Source organism: Etheostoma cragini, chromosome 9 (assembly GCF_013103735.1).
Source record: "Etheostoma cragini isolate CJK2018 chromosome 9, CSU_Ecrag_1.0, whole genome shotgun sequence".
Classification (NCBI taxonomy): Eukaryota; Metazoa; Chordata; class Actinopteri; order Perciformes; family Percidae; genus Etheostoma; species Etheostoma cragini.
Window position 1 is genome coordinate 1,577,448 of NC_048415.1, and position 9,626 is coordinate 1,587,073.

The 9,626-nt window shown below is 43.7% G+C and overlaps 1 protein-coding gene across 2 annotated transcripts; it reads right to left on the reverse strand.

Annotated features, from left to right (window-relative positions):
- Positions 1-1,094: 1,094 nt before the first annotated feature.
- atpaf1 (ATP synthase mitochondrial F1 complex assembly factor 1) lies at positions 1,095-8,298 on the reverse strand. 2 transcript variants are annotated; one of them, XM_034880520.1, is made up of 10 exons: positions 8,046-8,298; positions 6,681-6,789; positions 5,823-5,885; positions 5,265-5,342; positions 5,109-5,171; positions 4,904-4,954; positions 4,363-4,410; positions 4,096-4,191; positions 3,085-3,192; positions 1,095-1,653 (listed from the first exon to the last, which is right to left on the reverse strand). In XM_034880520.1, the coding sequence occupies exons 1-10, from the start codon at positions 8,258-8,260 to the stop codon at positions 1,471-1,473; spliced, it is 1,014 nt and encodes a 337-aa protein (XP_034736411.1). In that variant the 5' UTR covers positions 8,261-8,298; the 3' UTR covers positions 1,095-1,470. The 2 variants fall into 2 exon arrangements, with proteins under 2 accessions (XP_034736411.1, XP_034736412.1); XM_034880521.1 differs by lacking the exon at positions 5,265-5,342.
- Positions 8,299-9,626: the final 1,328 nt, after the last annotated feature.

A 9,626-nucleotide genomic window follows, 5' to 3' on the forward strand; every position in this document is an offset into this window, starting at 1 on the left:
TCCAGGCGCCGCTCCTTGGACCAGGTCACTCCTCGTTGCCGTTGCAAACTGACACTCCTTAGTTTGTTTTTAGACAATCAAGACACAGACAAACACTTTTTAAAGGTCCCATGGCATGAAAATGTCACTTTATGAGTTTTTTTTAACATTAATATGAGTTCCCTCGGCCTCCCTATGGCCCCCCAGTAGCTAGAAATGGTGATAGGTGTAAACCCAGCCCTGGCTATCCTGTTCTGTCTTTGAGAAAATGAAAGCTCAGATGGGCTGATCTGGCATCTTGCCCCTCATGAGGTCATAAGGGGCCAGGTTACCTCCCCTATCTCTGCTTTGCCCGCCCAGGAAATTTGGCTCTACCATGAGAGAGAGAGAGAGACACCATGGCTTTCAAAAGAGCAAAGTGGCAGATGGGCAAGGCCACACCCCCAGCCTCCAACTTGACCCCCCCCCCCCCCTCTTCTAAAGCTACAGACTCAGAAATGGTGCATACTAAGGAAAGCTCATGGTGGGACTGGCTCTAGTGGCTGGAATTCTGCACCAAGGCTGAATTTTGGGAAAGAGACTTCAGATAAAGTATTAGGGGACCACTAAGGACTATATAAAAGAGACTTCAGATACAGTATTAGGGGACCACTAAGGTCTATATAAAAGAGACTTCAGATACAGTATTAGGGGACCACTAAGATCTATATAAAAGAGACTTCAGATACAGTATTAGGGACCACTAAGGTCTATATAAAAGAGACTTCAGATACAGTATTAGGGACCACTAAGGTCTATATAAAAGAGACTTCAGATACAGTATTAGGGGACCACTAAGGTCTATATAAAAGAGACTTCAGATACAGTATTAGGGGACCACTAAGGTCTATATAAAAGAGACTTCAGATCCAGTATTAGGGACCACTAAGGTCTATATAAAAGCATCCAGAGAGCACCATGTCATGGGACCTTTAACACAACTTGGGGGTGAAATGTCACGACAAATCAGAAACATACTCAAAATCGTCTACGACATAAAACAGACAAATGCACCGTGCAGTACCTACTGAATTACAGAATTAATATCTCAGAATAAAAGCAGTCAGATTCAAAGATTTGGGGTTTTGATGGGGATTTATTAAATGTCATTTTGGTTTTCAGGGATAGCTACTGGGCTAACAAAGTCCTTCTAGCCCAGTCTAATATGGAGGGAAGGATCCAGAGGGATTTATTTATAATAGAACTGATTGAACCACATTAGTCTTCTGTGGTTACAAATGAACGCACAATGAAAAGATGTGTAGCGGCAGTCATATGATCAAGTCCCAGACACAGTTCATGAGAAGCTTCTGATGCTCCTCTAAGTTTAATATGCAGTACAGTGTGAGTACTAGGTGTAGCCTCATGGGAAGTGCTGAGCAAAGCCGTACGTATCTCTCTGTGACCACCAACAGTTCCTGGGACCCCGACCATGGGCCATCTCCGGTCCCCCTACGATCCCCCGGTGTGGACCGCCGACCCCAGGCCACTCTGTTCCAGCTCCGCTATCACCAACATGTGTTTGAAGTCCGCAGGGTGGTGGTTGAATGTCTCGACCAATCGGTACGTCTCCTCCCTCTGCGTGCCGTAGAACATCTGCACCTGATTGGCCAAGCACTGAGCCTGGTGCACGGTCTGCGGAGACGAGGGATTAACACATAAAGGCTGGGCGATATGGAGAACATCTAATATCACGATATTTGTGTACAAATACCTTGATATGGATACAGATATTAGAGTGTTGACTATCGGTGCTTTCACAACAATATTTACACATTTGAGATTTTTGATAAATAATCATCAGTGATGTGGATATAACGACTAAGTGGGTGAAGGCTAATAACAGAACAGCTAGAACAGCCTGGTAAGTTACAGGAAATGACATCACTTTACTGTAATGCAGCCTCTAAAACCAGGAAAAGACAACATTTTTGTCATATTACGATATGTGGATATTCAAAATTTAAGACGACATCTAGTCTTAGATTTTCTTATGCTGCACTGTAACTTTTATTCATTTGCTTTATGTGTCTATTTTATGTTTATTCTATTCATGTGTTTTAACGTTTTTTAAAGCTTATGATTTTTAACTGTTTGTACTTGTGTTTTATCTGTTTAACTGATTTTGTGTAAAGCACTTTGAATTGCCCTGTTGCTGAAATGTGCTCTACAGATAAAGCTGCCTTGCCTTATATCACGATGTCTAGTTTAACATTCGAGCCGATGTTTTGAGTCTTTGAATGCATCGGTCAGTCTCGTCTAAACACGGCCGATAGCAAGAGGACACCTGAACATTACACCTGCGTCCAATTAAGGGCCGTCCGCACCAAGAACAATAAATATAAATATATAGTATTAAAAATGTTCTAACTCAAGTGAATGGCCGAGTCCACGAAGGATGTGGTTGGGATCACGTTCAGGGAGATCTGATGAACGACAGAAACACCGACAGCCAATCAGAATCCAGCTGAATTTCCAACATGACACGGCGGAGAGAGACGGTTTGATTGGTTTCACACGAGAGGCGTGGCATGATTTTTGTATTGTTCAACATCCGTATATTGTTAGTAAGTATTTCTCGTGTCACAGAAACCACTGAGAGGAAATGTTGTGTTGTGGATGTGGTTTTCGCGTTTGTGTTGCGGTGGTCTGCAAAAAAAAGGAACCTGAATTCCCAAATATGTCGGCTATTCCGACAGAAATTCCTGTAATCGTATGTTGCAACGTCTGCTGTGATGAGCATATTTTGCATTATTATCAGCTGGCGCGTGCAGCGCGTGCTTGACGCCGCGGTTTCCAGAACGTTCTCGTTTAGCAGCGTGGACGCTCACATCGTTATAGTCCCAGCTAGAGTTAGAGTTCTGGTTCTTGGTGTGGACGGGACTTCACTGTCATTCCAAAGCCTTGAGCACCAACGGGCTGCTGGTCTACGGTCTCGTAGACCAGCATGCCGAAAGCATGTGGTCCTGCGTCCTTTTGGCCGTGTAGTGCACGTTATCTGAAAATAATGGGGCAGTCACACGAGTCGGCTCCATTAATGAGAAGAACTGCAGGTAAAGGGCTTACTATGAACTTGGGGTCCAGCTCGGCCGTCATGAGGACCACGCCCTTCTCATCCTTCAGGTCTGGGTAGTGGTAGAGGATCAGCTGACTGGGAGCGTTCTCGCCCAGCATCTGGACACCAACAGGGCGACAAAAACGGGAATTAAGTTCAGACTGCGAGCATCGGCCGTCCCAGGGTCTGACTAAAAAAAAAACGTAGCGGGCCTTACGGAAAAAAGTTGAGACCGAGTCAGAGAGACTTGTGGGTGTGTGTTAAGGGGGGGTGAGAGTCCCTTACAGGAACCAGGAAATATCACTGCCTCCGTTGCTGCCACAAGAAAGTTTTAAAACGCCATGAGGGTAAAAAACAAAAGCACTGAACTGCCCAGGACGTTGTGTAACAGCTGAGGGTTTCCTGCTCATCCTTTTTCTAATAACAGTCTATAAAGGTCCTCAGAAATCAGAGAAAAGAGGCTGCAGAACTCTGTAGACGTTATTACAGTTTCTCTTCAGTATCAAAGTAATAAAGTGACAGTTGTCTGTAATATCTTTCATAAAATGTTCCAACCTAAAAAAAGAAGAATTCAGACTTTTTTTTAAATGCCATCAAGCACAAAAGCTACGAGCAGAACACTGCACTCTCTCTGAAAGCTGATAAACGCCTGCCAGGCTGCTCTGATCGGAGATTTAAAGAGTTCACACACACACACACACACACACACACACACACACACACACACACACACGGGGACGCACGCATGCACACACACACACACACACACACACACACACACACACACGGGGACGCACGCATGCACACACACCTCCTCCTTTTCTTTCTCGCCTTTGAAATAAAGCTGCGTTCAAGTGCAGTCGGAAACGGTGAGACGGAAACCAGTAATTGTGAAATAAAACGTGTACTTTTGCCTTTTGACTTCAAAGTGATTTACTGAAGGAAGCAGCTGCGCTGGTAGAAGCCCAGAGAGCGCCGGGCTTTCCCAGCCGCATGTGAAGGCAGCGTGTGATCCGGTTTACCTGGACGTTGATGAGGGAGGTGAAGTGGAGCTCGGGTCCGGACCACTGACCCAAGAAGAACTCGTACCCCTCCTTCTGAGGCAGAGCGTAGAGGAACTGAGGAGCAGGAGAGAGGACAAACAGACGCTGATTAAACACATTATTATTATTATTATTATTATTTTTAAACTTGCAACATGAGTGTGATGATAGTTAAGTAAGTTTTGGATTGAACTGTTTTTGATGTCAATGGCAACACCGTTTCAGTGTGAGCAGCGGGGATCTTACCATCGGGCAGGACTTGGATCTGCTCAGAATCACCTCGTACATCTGGGTCTGCAACATGAGGGAGACAGGTTATTAGATCATTAGACATGTTCCCCACACACAAACACACGCACACACACACACACGCGCACACACACACACACACACACACACGCACACGCGCACACAATCATCTCTGAATGCAAATCAGACCAGCTAATTGAAATAACACCATGCATTTCTCTTTGTATGGTGAAGGGTGTGTGATCTATTTTTGTTATTTCCACTCTTCGCTCTAACCCCAACCGGTCGTCAGACTCCGCCTACCAGGAGCCTGGGTCTGGGTCTGGGTCTGTCCCAGGTTTCTATAGGTATATTTATGCCCCCTGTATTTTAAGGAAGAACATTTATTTATTTACGATACATTATACATTCGCAAAGAAAATTGGTGTCCTTCAAAGGTTAGATTTTCCTACATTTTTTTTAAAATAAGGCATTAAGATCAATTTCCAAAAGACAGACAGATGGATTAAATGTAAACAGTATTTGTTAGGAGACTCACTGGGATCACGGCGCTGATTGTGTCCTTGGTCGCATAATATTTCATCCAAAGCTGAGAGACAAACACAAAACGTCCCGACAGTTTAATCAGTTTGATCAGTTTGATCAGTTTGATCAGTTTGATCAGTTCCAGACAGTTTGAGAAGCACAGAACACCATCGGTGGTTAAGCTGCAGCGAGGCGGTGCTTCCCCGACGAGGACTCACCTCGGCGATCTCCTCGCCCGTCTTGTCCGCGATCATCTCCAGGTTCAGGATGGAGTCCAGCGTCTGAGGGACACAGTACACAGGCTGGTACCAGAACACACTTCATCACGACCTAAGGCTGTACTGAATGTCCTCATCTGTTATTTGTCTTTTTACATTGGAAGGAGAGCTTTTACTGGACGTTTTCCAATGGAGCTTTGAGTGTCTGTCGTCATACTTTCGGACGTCACGGCCCTAAAAAAACAACAATAAACCCAAAGGCAACATCCTCGCTCTGGTTATATACTCCTCATTTACACTGCTGGATGGCTGGGCAATTAATGGAAATCTAAATCCTGAATAGGAATCCTAATGATCACGAAAGCAGAATAATCGAGAAAATACACCACTAAAACAACACTAATGTAAACATGCTTCCAATATGAGGCCGGGGGTGTTCCTCCTCGTCTGAGTTGCCTTGACGATGGTTGGTTCTGACATTTTTATTTTGCTATGACTGTATGTGGACCATAGGCAGGCTGGTGAAAATCATATTAATGTTAAAAATCTCATAAATGGACATTTTCATGCCGTGGCAAGAAATCAGCAAATTGAAATCAATCAAAAAAAATAATCACCGACAAACCTAAAAAAAACTGAAAAAAAAAACCCAGAATAAGTTCAAAGAGAAGTAAAAGCAATATGATGTAAGACCGAGCAGATTAAAGGTCTCACCTTGTTCTTGGTGAAACCTCCGGCCGCTCCCTCGCCGGCAGCCATCTTGTCCTTTTTCTCCAACTGCAAAGACCGCGAAGAAATGTAAGCAGAGGGTCACGGAAGGCTTGTATCACGTCGAGGCGCTGACACTGTCGTTGTCATTACTTTGAATTCCTCATAGAAAGACAGAAACTACTCACTATAGCTTGGTAAACAGGTGGGAAATATTCATTCATTCATATTAATTATAAAGGAAAGTTAAAACTAACATTACATTACAATATAAATGGGCCTTACTCAGTTTAAAAACTGGTTTTCAGCAGGTTGCTGTTCTGCAGAAACATAAAAACACTGAACGTGGTTACAGCACGTTGGGACGAAATCTTCATGAAAAGGAAAAGTTTGTGAACGGGTTACACCGATTCTGATAAAGAACAACTACACACGTTACACACTGGACCTTTAAGGGGTCCTGGGCTTTAAAAAAGTAGATGATGTACATTGTAGATAATTTCCAGGCTCACAGGACAGCGGTTTTGTCCAACATTTGAGGACATTTCAACGCACCTTGTTACCGGTTTCTACGGTTTTGCGTTTAATGGAAGAGAGTCGATGGTTCAGTGATCTACTAATGTAATGTAGGGTTTTTGAGTCTTATGTTATGTTCCTATGTTTTCCTTTCTATTCCTGATGTCTTTTGTACTTCATTTTATTGTGAAGCACTTTGTAATTTTTATATGAAAAGCGCTGCATTAATAAACCCTCCTTACTTGTCAGTTGAGCCCCTAAAAACGATGGAAGTGCTTACGAATGTGTTGCAACATTTAATTTAATTTGTGGTGTTTTGCTGTGTGTTGAGCCCAGCTGGTACTCCACCTCCTGCTCCATGAGCCTGATGAACTCCGCCTGTTTTGAGTGTCCCAGCACCTCCTTCTTGGCCTCATGACTTTTCTCCACCCGGGCCTTGAACTCCTCGGGTTTGGCGCTGAAAAACAAGTCGGACATCAAATCAAAAACACCAACGACTTTCAAAACGTCCCAGCCCCTCTCCTTCGTCAGTGAGGTGAAATGCAAACAGTGATTTACAGTTTCAGGAATCAGGTGAATCTGAACACCACCAAATTCAAACCAGATAGTGAAATGCAGCCATGAAATGTAATTGTCTAAAGGTTGTTTATCCTAAGGTCTAAAGGTTGCTTATCTTAGAGGAAGGGGCCTCGGGGTTGAACCAGATGTGGATTATTTGGTGAAAGGGGACCTCCGGTAGAAGACCCCAGGGGGCTATGATTGATTGCTCTATTGGATACCCTATCTGTGGGCTCCTAGCATGAACTTTCAACCGCATTCCTTTGGACAGAGACCCCCTATATAGACCATGATGAAGGAGTTGGGAGCCAGAGTGTTACACTGGCAGAGACACTCTCCTAGCTTCTGCAGAGCTTGTATTGATATTGTATTCTTTGATGTAATAAACCTTTTATAATCAAGAAACGGTGTCAAGCGGATTCCTATCAACACATCATCCAACACTGCTCAGACACCACACTGCCTTTTACGCTTTATTTTTAGTAAGTTAATGACACCCAAGATTTCCGAGAATACCACCATCACACTACTAGTTACTAGATGTAGTCCAGGGTGAGGGTTAATGCTGGGTGTAGTGACTAGGGATGGAAACCGAATACCGTTACATCGTTAGCTCATCAACATTTCGATGAAATCGTTTGCAATGATCGAATTACTCTTTACACTCACAGCAAATAACTGTTAAAATAACACTTTTCTGAATGAGATTCAGATTCGTAAGTGTGACATGGTTTGCGTGTAGTTTGGTGTCACAAATTGATAGCGGACTGGTCAGGGGAGAGGACCGGTAAACAGGGGGTTACGTTACGGGGAATGTGGGACACTAAACTGCATGTATACCGTGTGAAATACTATGTCAATAAACGCGTTTTTGATTGTGATACTGCGTTGTGTGGCTGTTAGCTACGTTAGCTCTGTTAGCTACGTTAGCTCTGTTAGCTCTGTTAGCTACGTTAGCTCTGTTAGCTCTGTTAGCTACGTTAGCTCTGTTAGCTCTGTTAGCAATGTTAGCTACGTTAGTTCTGTTAGCTACGTTAGTTCTATTAACTCTGTTAGCTACGTTAGCTCTGTAAGCTACGGTAGCTCTGTTAGCTACGTTAGCCGTGTTAGCTACGTTAGCTCTGTTAGCTCTGTTAGCTACGTTAGCCCGCTAACCTGCGCAGCTTCTGGATCTTGTCCTGGTACTTGTTGTAGTACGGGTTCTGCTCCAGCTCCGGCTCTTTCCGCAATGAGAAGGCTCGGAACTGCGCCGGGACGAGCCCGGGGATCAGCGGCCTTATGCCGGTGGCTCTGACCGCTAACATCCCCCGGTACAAACAAGACATCTGTACGATGGCCGCCGCCATCTTTCCATCGCTCCCGTACAACATCTAAAGTGCTCCGGCGGGGAACTGCTTTCAAAACATTGGTTCCGACAAAAAAAACAATAAACGAATGTAATTATTTCTAGGCCTGTGGTATCCTATCTGTAATATCTTCACTGTAATATTGAGAAACAAGAATGCTTATCTGTAAGCTATATCATTTACTTACCTATGAAGAATAATAGTTCATTTTCCTTTTCCTGTATCTGAAGTTAGCTGCTAATAAGGGCTGTTCCAGCAAGGCGCTATTACATTGAGCTCTAAATCAGAGTGTGTTATGCTGACAGGATGTTGTCTCTAGCTAGCTAGAAACAAGTGAAAGTAGCTTTGTAACTTGTAAAGATGTCATGCCAGTCCGTTTGTATTAAAAGTTCAAAGGAATTGGGATGCTGTGGACATTAAGTTCTCCCTCAGAAGATATAACAAGGCTACACAATATTGAATATAAGCAAAATAATGAGTAATGTATTCAAATATAATATTTTCTATCCATAATCTTTATTATTTGGGGTTGTTTTGTAAATAAGCCCACCGCCACCAATTATGACAAGGGTTCTTATTTCATGATCCCAACGGATCAAGCTTGTTTTGTTGTGTTTTCATTAACGTTGCTGCTCTAACAGCCTCCTCTCTGATTCAGTCTTTCCTCCAGATGTGGGACCTGCTGCGGGGCTTCAGGGTCCAGGTCTGGATCAGCGGGAGCTGTTGGTCCGGGTTGATGTCTGAGCTCTGCACAGACCAGTCAACTTCTTCTTGGGTTGAACTGTGAAAATGGGGACACTGTCATGTTGAAAGAGGAAAAGGTCAACAACAAAAGTTAATTAATCAGTGATGCATTAAGATTAATTTAATTTAATTTAAGATTTCTTTTCATTGGAAGTTGACCAAACTAAGAAAAACAAATCCAGAGAAACACACTAAACACACATGTCCACTTACTTCCAAAAGCCTTTCTCTGCAGCTAACGACACTTACAGAGTATTTTTCAATGTACACACGTGGATATGACTGGTGTCCTGACATCCTGAGACCACTGGAGGTCTCTCCATCTCTTCATGGAGAACTGGAGAACATCCACGGAAGGAGGTCCTCACTGAGATCTGGACCTGTCCGTGAGTCCCTCTCCCCGTCTGCTTCCACAAACACCGCTCAGATCAACAAAGACATAGATGAGCAGATCCGTACAATTAACAACCTGCTCCACCTCTCCAGAGTCCTCTCCTGATGCGCTCATCCTTTCCTCTATATGTGTGTGTGTGTTTGTGTTTGTGTGTTTGTGTGTTTGCGTGTGTGTGTGTGTGTGTGTGTGTGTGTGCCCTAACAGACATGCTGGTTATACATTTAATGACATGTGTGTGTGTCAGTGTGTGTG

Coding starts and splice junctions, on each gene's coding strand:
- atpaf1 (XM_034880520.1), bottom strand. CDS start 8,260: ATGTTGTACGGGAGCGATGGAAAGATGGCGGCGGCCATCGTACAGATG. Junction 5,172..5,264: donor GTAAAAGCTCTCCTTCCAAT/GTAAAAAGACAA, acceptor TGTGTCCCTCAG/ACGCTGGACTCCATCCTGAA. Junction 3,193..4,095: donor CCTCCCTCATCAACGTCCAG/GTAAACCGGATC, acceptor GTTGGTGTCCAG/ATGCTGGGCGAGAACGCTCC.